The following is a 22,686-nucleotide window of genomic DNA, read 5'->3' on the forward strand; positions in this document are numbered from 1 at the left end:
AGCCCCAGCCACACTGCTCGACCCACGAGCACAAGGCTCCCAGCTGCAGTCCAGAAAATCCCTCACTGTTGTAGCTTAACAGGCAGCCTGCACAGGGAATCAGCTGGAGTACTTTGATGTCTGAGGCTGAATTATCAACCATGTGTAGGCTCCACTCATCTGCTTGTTCAAGAATAGGATATTCATGCTCTTTCTTGGGCACAGGGTGAGGTTATTCATTGTGGGTCTAGTGGAGTCATCCTAGGATGATACTGCCGTCGTACTGGGAAACGAGATGGACTGAAACAGCGTAAGAAGTGATGGCTGAGCGAGGAGTTTTCATACAGCAACTCCAACAGTTTGACAGAGTTTAAGGCATCTGTTTTTAAATCTGGGGTTGCAGGAGTTTATCATCTATATGTCCCAACAGGCCCCTTACCTGTAAGTGATTTCAAAAACGCAGGTCGGAATCTTTATTGTTAGCTGTTGGCTCTAGGCCAACTTCAACTCAGAGGACAATTCCCACTAACTTCATTGGAAGCTTCATCTGTGTCTACACCAGCACGGAATTTGTTTCTATATCAGGAACTTGCTACCAAAGGGCTCAGTCCCCTGGATTGTACAGTACCTCAGCTCCTATGGAAATCAACAGGAGTTGCGGGCATAGAGCACCTTCTAGCAACATTCAGCAAGACACAGGATTGGGTTCAATGGAAGGACCTGACAGCGTAAGGAGCAGTTCTCCTGTGAATCTACTGTGGGCTCATCCATGTGTTTCTGCTGGAAGCAGATAGTGAACTCTGGGAATAGGGGATAACTCATTCAGAACTGCAGAACCTCTGACAATTATAACCCACTGTCATCCAGGAGGAAGCTCAATTTCCAAACATAGCAGCCAGCTGAGACACCCAGATCCTACATCTGGATGCTTACACGGGCTCAGGTAGGGATGTAAATGCTCTCTTCCCGTTCCTACAGTAAATGCCAATTTGAGGAACCAAATGTAGGTCTGGGATGGTTTCTTAAGGGGCTCCTGTTTGAAAGCTGGGCCAGCAGAATCACATTTACAGCCTTGTCTTTTGCTTTCCTCTTGAGGAGCCTTGTAGCCAGAGGAACTTCAACATTCTAACTAGCTACAGCAGCTTCAGTGCTTCCTCCTCTACCAGCAACGGAGGATCTGCCCAAATCCAGCTCTGGCTAAACACATTAAAAAAGGCCAACCAAATCCTTTTTGTGCTCAGAGTTATTCCCTGACCACCTCAGGCTAGAATAAAAACAAGCAGTGGTGACAGTTAACTCTTGATCTACCAGAGAGAATGAAGTGTTTGTAGGCAAGCATTTACCTGCAGGGTTTTCTAAGTGTGTCAGGATCTTTTTATTGAAGGAGAAGAATCTTCCAGTCTTTTAGGACACCAGCATAAAATCACAAATTCAGCATGATGGGTGCTTGGCAATGGAGCAGAATAACGTATTTACTCACCTAACTCAATGCACGTGATCCCAAGAGACCAAACGTCTACCTTTCCATCATACTGGCCTTCGTCCATAGCCAAGATCACCTCTGGGGCCATCCTACCAAGCACAGCACAAAATACGTGGGTTATGGGGAAAAAAATCAACAGCATAGACCTTCTTAAAAAGACACCTTCATTGTCTTCAGTAGCGCAGCGGCCCCAGAACGTAAAGAATCAGCATGGAGCTGAGTAAAGCCATGCTGAAATAAAACAACGCTTGCCTGCATTAGCAGCTTCTCCAAGAGGCATTTTTAAGAAAGGAAAGAAAACAAGAGGCCAACCTGGATCGTCTTGCTGTTAGCGCAACATGCTGGCACATGGGAGACCCACACCAATCTCAAAGGCATTGTACCTGGAGTCAGCCAGCAGGGGCTGAAGTGTCGTAAAGGCGTCACTTTCAGTCTCCCCAGAGATGGTGGGTTTTTTCCACTGGCACGCCAGGAGCATTTTCCAGCAGACATGTGCAGCCTGTGAGTGCAGCTATGAAAGGAACAGGGGAATCTGGAACAGAGTGGGGAAATATGGCGGTCCAGAATAAAGGGAGGGGTGAAAAAACAGGGGACCCGGCTTGGGAAAGGTTCAGCCTCTTAACTTGCTACTTCAGAGAGGAAGTAGGCTTCTCACCCCATGTACTTGTGCAGAGGTTGGGCGATCTCTGGCATCAATGCCCTGGAGCGTCTGCCATGAAATAAATGGAGCATAAAGCTATGCTGGGCCACTGGGTTGGGAACATTAATCAACTCAAATGAACATCCAACAAGTTTCTTCAAAACAGAGTCCTAAATTATTTACATGCTTATCCCTGCTGCACAGTCAGACTGTCAGGGCTCTGGCCCCCCTGGCACTAGAGTTTGTCCATCACCGAGGACAAAGATTAATTTGTTACGCTCTTGGCACTACGGTAATTGAAACAGTGACAGTGGCCACATCAAACTGGGCTGCAAAGGCCACCTTTTCTCGTGGGCACTCAGGAGGCAAGAAGAGCTGGGTGGGGAGGTTTTAAAAGGCTGCTCAGTTAATGCTACTGGTTGGAGGTTTTTAATGCCACATATCATTTGTGAAGCACCAGAAGTGAGAGCACGAGGCCCTAGGAAGACTAACGTGTTCCAGCTCTACTTACCAGTAAGGGGTCCCCACAAAGGAGTTGGCAGGAGAGACTATAGACGCAGACCCAAAATCAGCTAGTTTCACCTGACCCGGTTCCGTTAGGAGAATATTTCCCGCTTTAATATCCCTTGGGAACAAAAACGGGAGAAGTGCGGTTTTGGTTACAATTAAAAATGCAGTGACACTACAGTCCATTAGCCTTTCTGCAGAACAACAACGACCCAGCACCGGAGATCTAAAAGCCCCCAAAGAGCGATTATTTACTCATGTTTATGATGATAGTGCATCGGGGCTGCCAAGAATGAGCTCCATTGTGGTAGGCACTTTACAAACACGGGGAATATAGACAGACTCTACCCAAGAGAGACACAGGGTGGAGGAAAGTTTGTCACACACAAGCAGAGTGAACCAGGTCAGGGCAGCAAGTGACATTTGTGCCACTGTTTTAGTTAGGAGGGAATAAGCTAACTGGAGAGAAAAGCCAGGGGAGAGGGGACACTCAAGGGGAGGAGAGGGTAAGAGGGGCAGGTCTGGAGTGAAACTGAAGTAAAGAGACTGGGAGGGAAGGGTGGAGAGGGCTGGAGCAAAAAGCCAATCAGCACAGGGCACAGGAAGTCCAGTCAAAACTGTCTCTGAATGCCCCAGGTCCCTGCTTTGGCTGCTTCTGCGGCTGCTCCTATTGGCTGGAGAAAGGGACTCAGTAATCATGGCTTTCCTGGGAACAGGGAACTGCCAGGCACTAGAAAGGAGAAAAGATTAATGATGACCTTGTGGTTTAGCCGCTGCACTGAGACTTAAGAGATTTGGGTTCAATACTCAGCTCTGCCACCTTGTATGACCTCGGGCATGTCACGGCAGCCATCCCCTGACTCAGTTTCCCCATCTGAATGAGGATTCTACTACTTTCGTATCTCACAGGGGTACAGCGAGGGGAGGATTAATTAGAATTGTAGGGACTCCAATTATGGTTATGACGACCCTGTAAGTAGACAGACACAATGTACAGATATGAAACCATTAATTCTTAAGTGCCAGCAGCAAGGGGGTTACACTCAAACTTGTGAAATATTGCTAAAAGGTTAAAGCCATTCATTCCATGACACTTGGCTAAGTGCCTACACAGAGTTACAGATAACATCACCTAAACATACTTTGCCCCCAAGCTCAGGACACAGGCAGATCTGTCTAGTCTTTGCTAAACTGGAAATGTTTCTTCTCCCACCTCCTTCTAATATAAAACTAGGAAAAAAAACCAACAACAAAAAGATTGTTTTAGGGCATCCAGCTCTCCTTACATGCTGCCAGCTGAAAGACGCAGTCTAGTAATGTACTGTAACAACTGAGACAGCACTCGGATAATGAGGGGAAAACAGTACACCAGGGATGTTTTCACATGGCAGCATCTCAGTTATTTGCTTTTTGCAAAAGCAAGCCCCGGTAAAAATGGAAGGTGAGTTAAAAGTCCCAGCTGAGTCAGGCTGTTAACACTGTAGCTAACGGCAATGCCAAGTTCTATTTTTTCAAAAATCATCACAATACACAATAAACCACTTGAAATCTGCAGTTTTTCCCACTCTGTGGCCCACTACGTATGCCCCCAAACAGCATAACTTTTTACATCATTATTTGTATTACTGCAGCTCCTAGAGACCTAAACATGTTGACGGTCCCACTGCAGTGGGCATGGTCTGAACACTGGCACGAAACAATCCCTACCCAGTAGTTCTCAACCCACGGCATGTGGGTTGCTTGCGGCCCAATCAGTACACAGCTGTGGCCGAGGTGACACTTCAGGGCCATACAGGTAGTATATATACACTCTGTGGATGCGGCCCAGAAAACACACAGAGAGCTGCACATACAGTCCACAATGGTAAATAGGTTGAGAACCACTGTTCTAGACAGACCAGATGGACAGTGTGGGAGAGAAACAGACACAGAGGTAAAGCGACATACCTAGGGCCACAGCAAGTTAGGGAATAGAGCTCAGGTCCCCTGACTCCCAGTCCAGAGGTCTATCCACTAGACCAACACTACTTCTCAAACCTGAACCTATAACTATCCCAACAACTTTTCTCTGGTCTTTCCGTACCAGTGTCCCAGTTAAGGGAGCACACTGAAACGTCAGGGTGCGCCTGTCTGTGCACAGAGTTCATTTCTATAGGGTACACCTACCGAGAAGGCATTTTACAAGCCTGTATGTGCAAAGACAGAACCCAGAAAAAGTGCACAATACTCAGGAAGTTCTTTGGACACCATTATGTCCAGTGCTATCTCCAGTTCACTCTAATCTGTGAAAAATTAACAGCCCTATGTCACCAGCAAAAAGCCTTCACTGAGTAACAACGTACTGCCCATATTATAGTTATTCTTTGCAAAGCTAGGACATTGGATTCACGGGGGTAGCAAGTGACAACACGCATAAAGAACTTTGGGTTCAGACAAATATATTTGCTCCTTGCTAGTTTATGTTTTATCCACTATCTGCAATTTAAAAGAAAAATAGCTTCATCCTATTGCATTCCACACAGTTCTGTTGGATGTCCTGTTAGAGAACAGGAGAGGATGCACAATTAGGAAACTGCAGTTCTTTTGTCTCACCACAGGGCGTCCCCCTTATGCCAAGTCGTGCTCAGCTTCTTTGCCTCTCTATGGGGCAGGAAAACAGAAGTTACATGCAGTGTTGGGCCCAGGATATTAGAGAGACAAGGTGGGTGACGTAATATCTTCTATTGGACCAACTTCTCTTGCCAACACAAGTTGGTCCAATAAAAGAAGTGACATGGGCAGTCTGGTTTGGTGGTCACTCAGCCACGAGGTGTGTGCCACGAAGCGCTTTTGTAGAAGAAATTTTGCACGGAGCCAGACGAAAGCCAAGCTCAGTGGAGGCCTGCACTTTCCTCCGAGAGAAGCTGCCCTCCAGTTGCATTATTACTTATTACTCATATGACTGTAATGAGTAGTAGCCCCAGTAATAGACATGGACCCCACTATGCTGGGTGCTGTAAAAACACAGAACGTACACAGTCCTGGCTCCACAGAGCTTTCCGTGTAAGACAAGAGACAACAGGTGGAAACAGACAGGCAAATACAAGGAAATAATAAGACACTAACCAAGAGACAGATGACTCCATCAACACAATGCTCCTCTCTGTGAGCGAATGAGGCCAACCATATTCCTTTGTCTCCCATAATTTCAGACACTAGTGCAGGGCTGGCCAACCTGGGGCTCCGGAGCCCCATGCGGCTCTTCAGAAGTTAATCTGCGGCTCCTTGTCTAGGCACCGATTCCGGGGCTGGAGCTACAGGCGCCAACTTTCCAGTGTGCTGTGGGTGTTCACTGCTCAACCCCTGGCTCTGCCACAGGCCCTGCCCCCACCTCCACCCTTCCCCATAGCCTGCCATGCCCTTGCTCCTTCTTCACAAAGCCTCCTGCATGCCACGAAACAGCTGATCAGGAGGTGCGGGGAGGGTGGGGTGGAGGACGCTGATCAGTGGGGCTGCCGATGGGCAGGAGGCACTGGGAGCGGCGGGGAGGGGAGCGGAGCTGATGTGGGGGCTGCTGACATATTACTGTGGCTCTTTGGCAATGTACTTTGGTAAATTCTGGCTCCTTCTCAGGCTCCGGTTGGCCACCCCTGCACTAGGGTCCAGCAGAGAACCAGAGCACTCCTCTTGGCTCTCTGCCGAGTGCAGGAGCTGAGCATCCTTGAGGAGGGTGCGAAGAGCCGTGGCTGAGAGCATAACAATAGTTCTGCCTCTGCTACTGCAGAACAGAGTCAACAAATTCCAACAAAGTGGTTTTCATGAGGTAGCCAGGACGTGTTAACGCACCGGAACGTCCACAGTGTCTCTAAAGGAAACTCCTCATTGTAGCAGCCCCAGGATGTGCTAACGGCCTCTCTGCCAAATATTAATCTTGACACTACGCTATCAACATGGAGAGGATTTGAGCCCAATGACTGGTTTCAAACGGTCTCCAGGAATGGAGAATCTTCACCTTTGCTCACTAATTCCGTGCTAACCCAGATCACCCTGTTTCATAGCAATACCCCAACCTACGGGATTAGGAGTTACCAAAACAAGACCAGACACACACGTGGGTGAAATCATGTTACGTTTCTGACAAAAGACAGGAGAGTCGGAAATTAAAATGGCCACACACTGGCAAACTTTACATCATGCAGGACAATTTCCCAAAACAGCCCGAGTCCAGTAGCAGGCCTGGGGGCTTCTGTTTGGTGCTTCAGAGGAAGGTGCCTAGTGTGCACACGCTGCTTGTGTGATGCTTTATCCTGGACAAGTGAAGTTTCTTCCTGACCTCTGCAGTGGTCAGCTGATTTCCTGAGGCATGATTTTATCTACGCAGATCTCAGCAAGTACAGTGTAACCGTTACTATTACTGGTCAGAAAGTTAATCAGGCTCTCTTAAATCTGGCTTATGTTTCACTTTACACACCCGTAAACTACCAGGTATCTTTCCTGTATTTCCTTTGTCTTCACTGATTCACCTAACTGCTTCCTCCCTAGGGTGAGCAGATGTCCCGTTTTTATAGGGACAGTCCCGTTTTGGGGGACTTTTTCTTATATAGGCACCTATTACCCCCCACCCCGACCCTTTTTTCCCCACAGTTACTATCTGCTCACCCTATTCCTCCCTCACATGCGGCCCGTTTTGCCTGGCAAATTTGTTTGGTGACATTGAGAGTGAAAACCACTATCACAGAAAAAGAAATCAATCATTGGATTGCGGCTTCACTAATGATTGCAGCAAAAGAGCAGGCCCATTAACAAGGGGACCGCTTCTGTTTACAAACATACCCTGTCATCAGCAGTGCTGGGAAAAGGGAATACTGAAAGATGACATCAGTGTGTCAGGAAGTTCTGGTTAAATATTACTGTTTTATAAAGGTTACCAGAGTGTAGCAGAGCAATTCTCTAAGGCTTCTCATCAGCCCTCAACCCAGAGCAAGATGAAACATGGCAGTACTGGACGGTACTCTTACCTATGAATCTTAGCATGAGAATGCAGGTAGGCCAGCCCCTGCAAGGCACCATGGGTAATGGCAGCAATCTCCACTTCCTGAAGTGGTTTCTTGTGAACTAAAGGGTTTAAACAACAAGATGAGGTAAGTTAGATTTGTTCCTTGCCAAGGAGTTACATAGCACTGGGATAGGAAGAGTTAGTCACATTCTTGGAACAACAACAACTGACCTTTGCAGGCCATGAATAGGGTAATACCTATAGACACCTACGTATTTCCTATGGCAAAGAGGTAGAAGGAGGTTCAGGATGAATATAAAGTAGAGGTGTCTAAGCACATTCCATAGAGCCCTCAAATATGACCAGCACATGCCTGTGGCTGACTATATCTTAGATACAGAGGTGTGGCCCATAAAGTATGGTTTTTAGCTAGCTTGGGATGGGTTTCCTCCTCCTCTGTACAGGCACTGTGAATGCCTTGGGGTTTGGTTTTAGTTCTGAGGTCACACTAGCCTCCCGTACTGCAAACCTATCTGCAACTATTCCTTCTAACTGCAGGGCAAGAACAAAGCTGATCATTTGGAGGTTTCCATTATTGCTGAACAGAAAACAAGCAGTTCCCATTTATCTATCAAGGAAGATACAAGCCCAAGAAAAAGGCTGCAAGCATTTATTTTTTCATTTTACAACATGTAAATGTGCCAGCTAGGTACAGCCCTTGGGCTCCTGGCAAATTCTCAGTGTGGCCCTTGACATCTTGAAGTTTGGGCAGCCCTGTTATAGATAGGGCCCCATCAAATTCACAGCCATGAAAAACATGTCACGGACCGCACAATCTGGTCTCCCCCTGTGAAATCTGGTCTTTTATGTGCTTTTACCCCATACTACACAGATTTAATGAGGGAGACCAGTGTTTCTCAAACTGGGGGTCCTGACCCAAAAGGGGACTGCGGGGGGGGGGGAAGGAGAGGGGAGGGCAGGTCACAACTTTATTTTATTGGGGCGTGTCGCGATATTGTCACCCTTACTTCTGCTCTGCCTTCAGAGCTGGGTGGCCGGAGAGCAGCAGCTGTTGGCCGGGCGCCCAGCTCTGAAGGCGGTGCCCAGCTCTGAAGGCAGCACCCTGCCGGCAGCCGCGCAGAAGTGTGGCAATACCATATCAGGCCACCCTTACTTCTGCACTGCTGCCTTCAGAGCTGGATGGACAGAGCGTGGCAGCCGCTGACTGAGGGCCTGGCTCTGCAGGCAGCAGCGCAGAAGGAAGGGTGGCAACACCATACCAGGCCACCCTTCCTTCTGCGCTGCTGCTGGCAGCGGCTCTGCCTTCAGAGCTGGGCTCCCAGCCATCAGCCGCTGCTCTCCAGCTGCCCAGCTCTGAAGGGAGCACTGTCGCCAGCAGCAGCGCAGAAGTAGGGTAGCAGTACCGCAACCCCCCCCTACAATAACCTTGCGACACCCCCTCCACACAACTCCTTGTTGGGTCAAGACCCCTAGAATTACAACACCATGAAATTTCAGATTTAAATCTAACTGAAATCATGAAATTTATGATTTTTAAAATCCTATGACCGTGAAATTAAACAAAATGGACAGTGAATTTGGTAGGGCCCTAGTTATAGAATATAGGGCTTAGAAGACCCACACAGGACTTGGCCATGACTTAAGGCACTAGCAGGGTTCACTAGAAGTATAGACAGCCTGTGACATCTGTGAAATGGTTTCCTGAGCACCCATCTCAGCCAAAAACAACCCCCCTCCAGAAAGTTGTATTCCGAACAAATATGTGGTAGAAATGATGCTTCACAGCTTACCTTCTAGCAAATCAGAAGCCGATCCTAAGCAGTATTCCATCACCAACTGCGACAGAAATAAACACAAGCATTAACCATAAGGGAGGTAGAATAATGGTGAAACATGAGACAATCCAGAATGGCTGGGTTTCACACTGGCTCAGCACACCAAGGAATATGGAATCCTAGTGTTAAAGAATGGCCCACAAAAGGACTGGCATTTCCTCATCTCAGCTCATAACCATGATGTGATAACGCAGAAAGAGAATTTTGTGGGATTTTAAAACAGTTTACACAGGGCACCTCCCCCCGCAATTTGAGCGTATGATGCCATCTGCAGAGCTCTGCAGGAGCCCCGGCTTAATGCACCATCCTAGCTCAGAAAAAACCACAACACCTTTCAGCAAAGCTAAGGGCAGGCCCCTAGACCCTCTCCCATTCTCAGCTCATGGGAAGAGGCCCTAAGCATAGCAGTACAACGAGCCCCTTCCTCAGCCCACCACCTGCACAGTGAACCCTCCTTCCGAGGGCCATCACTGGCTGGAGACAAGGCATCTCCAACATCATCTCTATTTCGCTTCAGGGCCTGAGAAGAGTTGTGAACTAGGTGGTCCAATAATATTTGATTGGCCATGGGAAGGGAATGGGTAGCTTAATCACCTGGCGTTTGTGCTCGTCCATGGCAAGTTCCTGGCCCCTGGGTTGGCAGGAGCTGGGCGTGTGGCAAAAATGGCATATTTAATTTTGGCTAAAGGGGGGTGACTTGCACTGCTCAATAATTATGGAGCAGCAAGGGGGCTCTGTCCAGTTCGCTGCAACTGAAAGCCTGGTGGCTACAGTGTAAGGCCTTCAGGGGGGTCTCTGAGTGAGAGAGAAAGACACGGAAAGGAATGTCGGGAGGCAGAGTTCCAAGGCTTCTGCTGATTAGTGGAATTTCTGTGCTCTCACCTGCCTCAAGTCACTGAATGAAGGATGTTCTTTCTTAGAGACAAACGCAGCAAGGATGGATTCATATTAAATGTAGATCTTACAACTAACTGCATGAATTGCATTGCCTTTTCACTGGACTAAGATTGATTTGCATTGATATTTTGTGTCCAATCAATCTAGGAATAGAAACTAATCTGATTAACCATCTCAGAATTGGTAATTGAAGAGTTTATTGTAGAATGCTTTTTGCTCTGTTCTAGCCCCAAGTTGGTATTTTAAATATTTCATAGCCCAATGCATTTATCTGCTGAAAGCACTTTAAATAAAATAACTAAGACAGTGAGCCAGCTAGCTGTTTTAATATTTGTGAGGAAAATATGCAAAGAGAAATTCATTTTTCGTCTCTCCCTCATAAAATTTAGGATGCTGAGCTGTAAGTGCAGTCAGCAGGATTTCTTTGAGCAAAAAAAGTGAGCCCTAATGTGGATTTTCACAGCTGGAGCACATTTTAAACATGTCCTGTTTATTCCTCCTCTTAATGAAATGTGAAAAATCAAAAGCGGCTTGAAACTCTCTTGCATGGAACGCTGAAGGCCATGAACACACTTAGCAGCATCCCCTTAGGGCCGGAGATTTGCACTTATTGCTTATTTGGTATTTCTCCAGCTCCACTATTTCCAATAACCCCATTCAGTCTGCTGGAGACAACGCATCAGCCCCTTTAGTACAGCCAAAGGGCAATGCTTTGCGGTGTCCTTTACTCAGCACACAGTGCAGGCCAGCAACAGCCAGCCAGGTGTGCCTTGGTTAGGGGTGGATGTAGCCTCCCAATTCAACTAATACACTGACTACACTAAACTGCTGAGGGGGCACCAGTCACCTTCACTACCCTTCACTCTGGCACCACAACCTTCGCCCTGGCCTGGTGAGGAGGGGAGGCCCTAGGGCGGGGGAAGAGCAGGCTCACCCCACATTCACCCTGCAGTGGTGGCCCCCGCACCAGGTTGCAATGCCACAGAACCACTTAGGTTTCACCAGGCCACCGCTCCGTCATAACCATAGTAAGATCGTGTACGTGTTAGATTTCAGAAGGGCTGGTCTAGGGACACACTGTACGTAGACATGGATCTCAGCATCCACAAGTTTATGAAACCCAGAACCCTGAAGTTTCTTAGCCAGCCCACTAGGACTAATCAATGTAGCTCAATTGGGTCGGTGTCTGTTTTCCTCACCTAATTACACTGCACATCGACATTGTTCTCAGTGTTTGTTTTAATTCACTTGATTCAATTCCTGCATGTTTTATATTCAGGCAGAGGCATTAGTTGTAGGATGGAATTGGAGACGTTTGTAGGTTATGGATGGCAAAGAGTTTGCACTTGGTTATAAAACTTGATTTTCAAGCTTCATCAGAGAATAAATGCCTCCTAATGTAACTGGTGCTACCTCAGTGATTGCCCCATTTTTCAGATCTTTAATAATCATAGTAATCACTACCAGGTCTATTACGGAACTTGAAATGTCCTGCTCTTATCAGTTTGCGTTGATGAAAATTACCAATTTATTCCTCCTCTCTTTTTCTCTTAGCCAGTTTTTGATCCATGACAATGTTGCCTCTCGCCCCATGACTATTATGTTTTTGTAGTAACTTCTTGTGAAAGTCCTTGTCAAAGACCTTTTGAAAAGCTAAGTGAATTACCTGATTCTCCTTCATCCACTATTTTATGGACATGTTCAAAGAGTCCTAATGAGTGAGTGAGAGGAATAGTTTTCCTTTGCAGAGCCATGCCAGTTGGATCCTATCATATTATATTCTTCAAGGCGTTATTTTATTTTTCGTTAGTTATAGTTGCAACTAATATCCCAAGCACAAATGTAAGGATCTGTAATTCACTGGATCACCCCACTGACTTTCGTAAAGTTTAGGATAGAATCTACCACTATAAGCAGTCATTTATATGGAGGTTATTGTTTTAAAGACCCTAAAAAATTGGGCTTTCAGTACTTAGAAACTATAACATGTAAAGGCCTTTGGGCATGGACATCAACAAATTATGGGCTTGATCCAAATTCTACTGAATTCAACAGAAAGACTCGGACTTCAATGAGCTTTGGAGGAGATGCTACATAATCACCATAAAAGAGGTTTGGGCTGAAGGCTGAGAAACTGCAAAGAAACCCTGGGGTTGCAAGAAATACAGTAGGGAGTCAATAAATAAAACACTTTGACAAATTCTACCTTACAGTAGACTTACGAGCTAGATGAGGATTCTGGGATCAGGTTCAAATTACCTACCGACCCTTCGATCACACAGTCAAATCCCAGCAGAGTCAAGCAAACCCTTTGTTCTTCTGAAGCCGATTAGCTAGCTGCCATGATGTTGACTGTGAGGGGATGTTGGAGGAACTCTTATTACAAAACTAAATGCCCTGGCCAATCTGCGTGAACTAACAAGGTACTTTTATATAGAAGTAGGGATCTGCCCCAGTGTCCTTGTCCAGAATTTCCATTCCCCTTGTAAATAACTTTGAGGATCCTTCAAGATAAAAGAGACTACAAGGAATATTAAGTATTCAGTGTTGTGTGGAAAGACAGGATCATTTACCAGATATTCAGTCACCTACGGGCATGTGGTCCTGCCCGGGAATACAGGGACTTGACAACTGCTGGTGCTGTTACACAGTGCTACCGTGATATGGGTGCCCGCGCTCACTCTATTCAGATCATGAAGGTTTAGGAGATTGTTGCTAGCAAGCGCCATAGACCTGCAGGCAAGCAGTTCCATGATTCGAAAATCAAGTTCCCTCTGCCACACAGAGTTCTGTGTCGTCAGCACAAACCACGTTTCACCACCAGGAGACCAAATACATTCTTCTAAATGCAAGAACCTCCTGTTTGCTCCGTGTTACAATAAAATTCTTATGGGGGGGGGGGGGCGGGGGGAGAGAAGGAGAGCTGGAAATGCCACAGGGCTCACACTCACCCAGGCAGTGTGCTCTTTCAGGTAACAGCCCTTGTACTCTACGGTGTTGGGGTGCTTCAGCTGCCGTAGGAACTGGACTTCCTTGATGATATCCTGCCATTTCTATTGAAAACAAAATGGGAGGTATTCCCTCCTTACGTCAATCTCTCCTCCCGCATTCTCCACGACAACCTGCAGCTCCTGCAGCACAGTCAGGTGTTACTGCAGATTTGGGAAGCGACCATGAGACAATTTTACTATTGGAGACGGTCAACAGAACCACCACCCCATTTTCTCTCCTTTTCCCAGCCTCCCAATTAACACCAGCCCTACCTCTCGTTGCTGCCATCTCATCGTTCCCTTTCATTGTTTAAATTACTCGCTGGGACGACCAGCCAGTCATATCAGAAGAACTACGGGACCGATACCAGGAAGTGGACGAAAGCTTTCAAAACCTCCTTGCGAACTCTGAGCTAGATGGGAGGGGGCAATCTAGCTCTGTTCTCTTACACAGAAGCAAAAAAATTCCCCAAAGGTGGTGTCACTTCTAATCACTGACCTTTGAAATCACCCTAGTTCAAATCATGTCAGCTGTTAAGAGATAAAATTAACTCACAATGCATTAAATATAATCAAATTGGTGAAGGGATTAAATAAACCACACAGGTATCCAGCAACTGGCCAATGACAGGTAGATTTATTTTATCCCTCCATGACTAACTTAGAGATAACCAGTTCAGGGTTTATTTTATACCCTTCTCTCCATATGCCAAAACCTCAAGTACAGTCCCACCCTGAATCAACAGTTGCAAGAACTGATTGTATTGTAGTTGTCGAGGTCCATGTTGTACAAAGACCAGTGAAAAAAGTCAGTCAAAAAGAGGAAAACTTAGCTATTAAGGTCAACTTTTGGGTTCGCACCATAATATGGTGAGAGTTATTTTATCTGCAAAAAAACTGCTACTGTTCTACAGGCTATATTTGAAGTGCTAAGTTTTCTCAGATTTATTACGAAACCAGTGCTTCCAAAACCAGACAGCAGTAACTGAAAGCTGTCATGAAGGCTTGTGGTGTGAGAATTCTGCTGTAACTTTATTAGGTTTTGATTCCTTCTGTAATGTAATAAAAGGCATACTGACATTTGAAATGTCAGAGGTAACAGGTAACGCACATGCTGGAGACCAACACAGCAGAGTAGGAAAAACATCTGAAACTGCCTCTTCCTTATTAATAGCACAGAAGCCTGCTCTCTACTGCAAGTCCACCCATCAATCCAGCTAGATAACGTCTACCGAAGTAGCAAGCTTTACAAGAGAAGATCATCCAAGAAAGCAACAACTGAAGTGTTTAAAACCTTTAAAATCTACCATTCATCAGACTTTACACGGACTCATTTTCCTTTCCTATGGAAGTGAGTGACTATTACATGCACTAAAGAATCTGGTTTGCTAAGGCCAAAGGAAATCCCCAGCTAACCTCTCTGTACAGGTTTATATGGCTGCTGTGCACAGAGTTCACGTGAAAAACTAGCTCGATCTATCTTACCTCGTTCGTTTGCTTCCCACTGTAGGACATTTTCTTAACCGCCACCACTTCATTAGTGTGGGAATGTGTGGCCTGGAGCAGGGGAAAGAGAGAAAGAAATTAAATCAGAATTTTTTCCTATGGAGTCAGATGTGTCTTCGGCTAAGTCCAGGCTTTCCCTTCTTAACCCACGTACTGGCAAGCTCACATGCTTAGGAGACTCCTTTCCTTTGGACTCTAATTTAGGATACCACCATTTGGACCCCAGCTGCCACATGGGCTCATCCATTTGTCTAATTCCAAGCTATCTCCCTGCCTGCTTCTGGGTATCAGCAACAGCTCTACTACCGTGCAAACCTGGGACCCGACTCTGTGTCTAGTGAGAGCTTTGCTACTGACTCTAGCAGTATCAGGATCAGGCCTCCGGGAACCGCAGAGCAACTTGGCAAAGCACGATGCATGCTGGCCCAGCTGACAACGGCTCTGCCCAGTAGCCATCAGACCCCAGCTAACACAAAGAGAATGAGTAACAGCTCTCCTATTGGATTGACCTAATATTTTATTCTCCCTGGACTCCTTGGGACATCCCCCAACCCCAGCAAATTGCAGATCTGGTAGCTGTTTGACAATATGAAAGCCTTCTCCTGAAGGGTAGCTGATCCCAAAAGCCACCTTCTGGAGAACTGCACTGGTCTAGACAAGGCCAGCAGGCAAGTGTGCCTTTGCAGTGGTTGATATATGGGTATGGAACTTCTGGCACCCATCTCAATCCCTCTATCCCCAGTTTCCAAGAAAACTCTGTTTTTTTCCTGGAAGGCCTGACAATCAAGAGAGATCAACGTTGGCCCAATACGTATTCCCCTTTCCTCCCTCCCGCTGTTTCCAGTCCCCTTCACTGGCTTTGTTTTAAACGTTGAGGGAGATTTTATTATGCTTCATTTGTATTATGTATTAGCAGTACTGCACATGACCCTAATGCTTTGGGGTGGGGGCGGGGGAGACGGGGTATTTTAGTAACAACGTAAAGCTTTTTTTAAATGTAAAGGGCTTGGCACCAAAAGATCCCCTAGATTTGGTTCCAGAATCGCAGCAGTTGGAGATGAAAGCTGTATTAGGTTGTTACACCCCGCTCCCTTGGCCAGTGAAGGATCATGCCCTGCCCTATAGTCTTCAACACTTAGTTTAGTTTTAAAAGATTCAAGCAATGGCGCTCTCGTGACTTTCCTTGAAAGACTAACCGGCAGCCCAAGACATTGCACTGTTAGTAAGGAATAGGCTCATCACAGATAATATTATGGGGCAGTTTTACCGCATAAAGAAAAGGAGTACTTGTGGCACCTTAGAGACTAACCAATTTATTTGAGCATAAGCTTTCATGAGCTGCTCACGAAAGTTTATGCTCAAATAAATTGGTTAGTCTCTAAGGTGCCACAAGTACTCCTTTTCTTTATGCGAATACAGACTAACACGGCTGTTACTCTGAAACCTGTCTTTTAACGCATAGTAACCAAGAAATAATAAAGTTTCAGGAACGGTTTTGAAGTAGAGGGAGTAATCTACTTCACTTACCGGATGGGGTCACCCAATTTAGACAGCCTATGTGCACTTGTTTTCTTGACCGCTAACAGGCGCCATATTATGAAGCTGAACCATCTGTATCAGTTCAAGCACAAATGACTATTTCAAAACAGCACAGGGGCTTTGTTTAAAGACACCAAAAAATCCCCCCAGGACAATCAGATTTTAAACAGACCCTGTTAGGCCACTAAATGTCCCCTACTTCATGCGAAGTGTAAGCCTTCAGACAAGTCTTACAACATTTGATACCCAACCCCAACACACAGAGGTCATCGGGTTTGCTATGAGCCTGAGGGTGCATGGATGTTCCTTGTCACCGTCCCTTTGTGCTATAGGATTGGTTCTCATGAGGCAGGTATTGCTATTTCCAAGAATCCTGTTCTTGGAGAGCTGATCAGAGTGACAGTGTCATTTGCTGGCTTGTGCATCCAAACCAAAGCTGGCAACGATTTTCAGGTCCAACACCCTTCAATTCTCCCTCCTTGCCAGGCCTCATTAAAAGCCTGATCCTGCAAATTGTCAAGTGCCCTCAGCACCCAGGGAGTTCAGCTTGAGACAGGGATGCTCAATATACATTGCAGGATTGGACCCCTAAATAATGAGAGGTGATGCTGAATCTTGGGTGATTTTTATACGTGTGCTACAATATTGTACCTAGGCAGCACAGGGAAGGCTCAGGAGAACACTTCAAAAGTAGCACAAGTTTCCTGCCTTTTGAAAGCGTAGGTTAAATGTTTAATGTTATTTCAAGGGAACAAGCTAGACATTAGACCATGTATTGTGAGCTAACTGCGTATTAAATATTTGTATTATCAAAGCCATTGAGTTTATGAAAATTCTACTTTTCTTTAGCTTGCATAACAAAAGAAGAGTTGACTGAAGCTTGAAAACTCATGGCTCCAGAATAAGTTATCTATTTGCCTGGAATGGCAACAAGCCACCTTGAGCTCTCCAAGAGTGTCAAACACAAAAAGCGAACAATTTAGTCTGAAACATGATTAAATGCTGTTATCTCTGTAACCACTGGAAATTTGAAGTACAAGATTGGCAACAGCTGAAAGCTCAGAATTTGCAATAAGTTAAAAGGGAGGCATAATAAACTTGGTGTTTCACTTGTGTGGACAAGTAATGTCCTTTCACAAATATATTAATCCCCCAAGATGTTTTGTAATGCAGACAGTGTCTTCAAGGGAAAATAGTGCTACACTGGGTCAACATAAATACCAAGAGAATTACTGAAGAGAGTTAATGGATTTAGACTAATGTCTGGCACAATGGAATAGGTAAAATTATGTTCTGCCGTCAGAAGCATGAAGCCCTCATTGGTGAATTAAGGAAAGCCAGAAGAAACAGCTTTTGGATAAGATGAAAAGCTGTAGCCCTGACCACTTGAGATCCTGATTCACCATTAAAGATCTCAAGCACATTTTGCTTCATTGGAGTTAGCACTGTCATTCTGGAAAAATTTCAAATTAATTCTTTCTACCACCCCCATTATTGGATATGGGTTTCCTGCCCTGACTTGTTGCGAAGTATTGCTGTTCCATGTTAAACAGTGGCCATATTCCATCATAGCAGAGGGAAATTGTTGCATTTAAAGTGCTTTGGAATCCTTCAGACTGAAATAAGCTACAGAGTTTTCAAGTGTAAATGACAGAAATACCTACATGTTGAAACATTTTGGGCTGCCTTTAGCAGATCATTTGTGAAGACCCTGGCAAATCACAATGGAACACAGCTTTTAATACCCCCTCATTTGCTTTGTCAAATACCATCCACCACTTTGTTTTCATGGTTCAGTGTTTAACTAGCCTAATGTTATTGAGGAAAATGATCTCTGACTGAAAGTATGAAATTGCTTGGTGAAGGTGCATAAACCCCGAAACCTGGTGACAAAATGAGGCCAGAAATATTTTAGCCTTTGTTCAGTCCACTAGGAAAAATACTGATAATAGTGAAAAGTAGCTAGCACAGCAGAATGAAGTAACAAAATTCCTACTTTCCCAAGTATTCTGTTGAAGTTTAGTGCCCATAGCAGGGCTATGAAATTCAGACGCTATCATTATCATGAAAAGGAAGAGATCAATGCCTTTGCTGAATACAGTGGTGTCTGTACCAACTCAGATAAAAAGATCAAACAGAACAAATGCAGCAAACTAGCCAATCCATTGCGCCTAAACACACACACTGCACTAGACAATTATCCTTAAAAACAGAGCACTGCACAGTAATTTTGCCGTACAGATGACGGTTAGAAAGCTCAACAAAAGCACCACCACAGAACTAGTCATACTCTACAGCTGTAAGAAAGTGCATCCAAAATGAAGACACAGATCTCTGTAGCTATTTCCCGCCAAGCTGTCACATTTATCATCCTACATTAATTCTCAGTTATATATGTACACTTCCATGCATTGAGATGTCACCCCAAGTTGTTTCAATGGACAAAACAGCAAAAAGTTGCTAACAGGACTATATAGGGGAGAAAAACTGGGCCAATAAGAGAAAGGCAAACCATTGTCCTTCCAATACAAAGAGCGACAGGCAAAGATGACAAATCTTTGGGGAGAGTTTTTGAGAACTGAATGGAAGGGAAACAATTTGCAAGAATAAAGCTGTATGCAAGTGGGGTTCCAGAAGGGCATTTCCAAAGGTGAACCCATGTTGTGGGTCCGTAGAATCACAGAAGTTCAAGCTGGAGAACACCTGTTAGAGTCTCTCTCTGCCAATGCAGGATTATTCCCTACTCAGTATATTTTCTAGTGTTTTTGTACATTCTAGTTTCAAGCACTAGGTACATAGGTAGTGCCATACCCGAACAGACCATTGGTTCATCTAATCCAGTACCCTGCCTCTGACAGTGGCCAGTATCAGATCCTTAAGATCTTCAGAACTTTTGGGTGAATCCCATGTAATCCAGGTGACTTGCTGCTATTTTACTTGTTGTTGCAACACCTCAGTCAGTTCCATATTACCAGAAAAGAATGAGTATTTCCCCAGCATAGCCTGGGATGAAGACTAATGCAATGCAAAGACTATTCAGGCTGCTCCCTTTGGTCTGTGCTGGTGGCTTAGCAGACCTACTACTTCCCTCACAAGCTTCCATAGACCTTAATAATTTCCTTTTTATTTGACTTTACATCTTTGGCTACTTGCTCTTCCAACTTTACTTTTCATCTATTCGAGGTTGTGGTCAAGGTTTTCAAAACTGATGAATGATTTTGAAGGCCCAACTTGAGACATCTTAAAGAGGACTAATTTTCAGAGATCAGATGCTCGGCACTTTCTGAAAACTGGGTCCACTTAATGTGTTTCAAGCGTGGCATCCAAAGTCACCCATCACTTCTGAATGCCTTCACTTCTGTTCCTTTCTAATGAAAACGTAGTTCAGCTGAAGCATCCCTGAATGAGGCACCATTGAACCAGGTTTTGCTTGCCTTTTTTGTTGGGGCGACGCATATTTACCAGGAATCTGTTATAAGCTCCCAGGCTTAAATCAAAGGGCAGAGCTTAATTTTTGTGTTTAATTTCACTATCTTCCTAATTTTTTTTAATTCTTGCTTTTTGAAATTCAGCGTTACAGTGCCAAGTTTGGGTACAATTCCTCCCACAAGGAAGCTGAACTTAATTTATCATGGGCACCACCACACAGTGATTCAACTTCAGTTGCTTTTTTTTTAAAATTGCTTCTCTAAACTATTACTGCCATGATATTTAATCAGTTAATGTGGATATTTAACATCACCCACGAATACCGTTTCATACAGATTCTGCTATGGTTAAAAGTGCTGCGGTAGGAAGGGAAGCAGGATGACACTTTCAAATGCTCTCAGTGATATGAGCATCTCAATATCTCTAATGTTAGAAGCGGTAGAGAAATAGCACAGAGGACTCCACGATCTCTTTGTTTTTGCTACTGACTCAGTGAAGATTCTAGGCCAGCAACCATTGGACCAATTTATTACTGAAAATGGCTTTTAGCTTCAGTTGTCTGTTGAATTCATCAATTCCTGGGATCCATGAATTTGCAGACAATTTAGAAACACAGAGCAAATAAGACAGAAAACAAATTCAAGCCACTTATGTTCATTAAAAGAACCCATTATACTTTTCACAAGAACAATGATGTTAAAACCTGGTGTTTCTGATAAAAATTAGCTTGCTGGATTATGTTCTGCCTGGCTAAATTTGTCCATCTTCAACCAGATACAGCATTCCCTTCTCACCGCGAGCAGCTGTGTCTTAAATGCCTTGCATTGATACAGTGAGGTTGGGCTTCGCCCAGAGACAGCTGCACTTCAGAAGTGGATTAAGAGATGTCTCTGTCATACATTCATCTCACAGGTGTACTGATAAGAAGCTAGTGTATGTAAGGTCCTCATAACTTTGTATCAGAGTCACTTCTAAAAGTCCCATGTTTTACTGACAAGTGTTTCTTTGGAGAAATGTGGGTGAACAAATCTACTTACAAAGTAAACTGCTCCAAAACTTCCATGTCCAATTTCATGTAAACCCACAAATATTTCCTCAGGATCATCTTTGTAGAATAGGTCAGCTATCTCTGGGTCCTTCGGCATCCCTTTGCGCATGTTGAACAGTATTATGACCTAGTTCGCGCTTTAAATTCCCAATCGGTTTCTTCCCTCATTGACAAAGTAGTTTGCAGATAACACAGCACCTGGGAGAACAACAACGTTCATCATTTACCAGATACTTTTATGCATGTTTTTGTTCAGACTTTCTACAGTGAAATTAGAGGAAATAACTTCAAAACAACAAGGCTTACCCATTGTTTCCTTCAAGTACTATTAGTCAAATAGAGGAGTATAGATAACTAGGCATTCTGTGCGTAATAGCCATTTACTGGATACCGAACTGAGTACTGCAGTCTGAGGCTATACTAATGTCCATTAGAAGAGGGAAGTTGTTTCGGGATTACGTGAAACATTACGTGATAGAAGTTTATACTAACAGTCTCAATGCAGATCCCCTGATGTGCCAGTTTTTAAAGAAACACATTTTGTTATCCACCCTTTTATAAGTCTCTCTTGTTTGGATATCACTCTCTTTCCACTTGCCAATTGGTGGCCTGCTCTATTTAATTTACAGAGGATAATTTGAACTGATGGGATTTTCAGGAAGTGCCTAAATGCACTAGTCCCATTGGCTTTCAATAGCTCCTAAGTCACAGAGGTGTTTTTGAAAATCCAACCCTACAGCCTGTCAGTGGTTTTCAAACTTTTTTTCTGGGGACCAGGTTGAAGAAAATTGTTGATGCCCGCAACCCAACAGAGCTGAGGATGAGGGCTTTGGGGCTCTGGGCTAGGGGAAGGAGGTTGGGGTGCAGGAGGGGGTCAGAGCTCTGTGGTGGGGGTGGTGATGAAAGGTTTGGGATGCAGGAGAGGCTCCAGGTTTGGGGGGAGCTCAGGGCTGGGGGTGCAGGCTCTGGGGTGGGGCCAGAGATGAGGGGTTTGGGTGCAGGAAGGGGTTCCGGGCTGGGTAGCTCAGGGCTGGGGCGGGGGATTGGGGCACGGACCTACCTTCGGCGGCTCCCAGTCAGCAGCACAGACGGGGTGCAGAGGCAGGCTTCCTGCCTGTCCTGGCACCACGGACCGCGCTGTGCCTGAAGTTGCCAGCAGTGGCTCCAACGCGGAGGCACGCAAGCGGCTCCGCCCGGCTCTCACCCCCACTCCGTAGAGCTGGTGCTCGGGGCAGCGCATGGAACCCCGTGGCCCCCCTGCCTAGAAACCGGGCCCGCTGCTAGCTGCTTCGAGGACACAGCACGGTGTTGAAACAGGTCGGCACTAGCCTGTCTGTCAGCGGTGCTGCCCAGCTAAGGACTTTTAACGTCCCAGTTGGCGGTGCTGACCAGAGCGACCCAGTGCCTGACATGCCGTGACCTGGTACTGGGTCGCGACCCGAACTTTGAAACATATTGGCTTATGTCATCCAACAAGCTCAGTCTTTATTGGAGCTCATCTTTCTTTAGTGTGTGTACCAGCTCACACAGCAAAAACACTGTACTTAATGGAAGACATAAGATGTTCATTCAGAAAGAAGTTTAATTCCTGAAAATAAAATCAGTAGATTGTTTCTTATTTATAACAAGTTGTCCAGTAGAAGAAAAAAAAAACACCATGAAAATATAATACAGGCCCATTTTATATTTCCATTCTCTGGGTCACTTTGGGTTACTGCTCATCAATGTCAACCAAAACACACCAATAAGACAAGGAGGGGGGGGAAGAGGAGCAACAACAAACCATGCTCTTACTTGCATCATATTAGTTAATACAGACAACAACAATAAATGGCTC

At 45.2% G+C, this 22,686-nt stretch overlaps 1 protein-coding gene across 3 annotated transcripts in view; it reads right to left on the reverse strand.

Annotated features, from left to right (window-relative positions):
• Positions 1-22,686, reverse strand: part of TAOK3 (TAO kinase 3) — a 144,047-nt gene that overhangs the window by 50,536 nt on the left and 70,825 nt on the right. For all 3 annotated transcript variants that reach the window (XM_078848917.1, XM_073312562.2, XM_073312563.2), the window contains exons 3-9: positions 20,839-21,047; positions 14,813-14,884; positions 13,289-13,390; positions 9,396-9,441; positions 7,607-7,703; positions 2,614-2,727; positions 1,460-1,551 (exon numbers count right to left, since the gene is read on the reverse strand). In XM_078848917.1, the coding sequence (XP_078705043.1) occupies positions 1,460-1,551; positions 2,614-2,727; positions 7,607-7,703; positions 9,396-9,441; positions 13,289-13,390; positions 14,813-14,884; positions 20,839-20,958 (643 nt within the window). In that variant the 5' untranslated portion in view covers positions 20,959-21,047. The remainder of the gene's footprint in view (positions 1-1,459; positions 1,552-2,613; positions 2,728-7,606; positions 7,704-9,395; positions 9,442-13,288; positions 13,391-14,812; positions 14,885-20,838; positions 21,048-22,686) is intronic.

Source organism: Lepidochelys kempii, chromosome 15 (assembly GCF_965140285.1).
Source record: "Lepidochelys kempii isolate rLepKem1 chromosome 15, rLepKem1.hap1, whole genome shotgun sequence".
Classification (NCBI taxonomy): Eukaryota; Metazoa; Chordata; order Testudines; family Cheloniidae; genus Lepidochelys; species Lepidochelys kempii.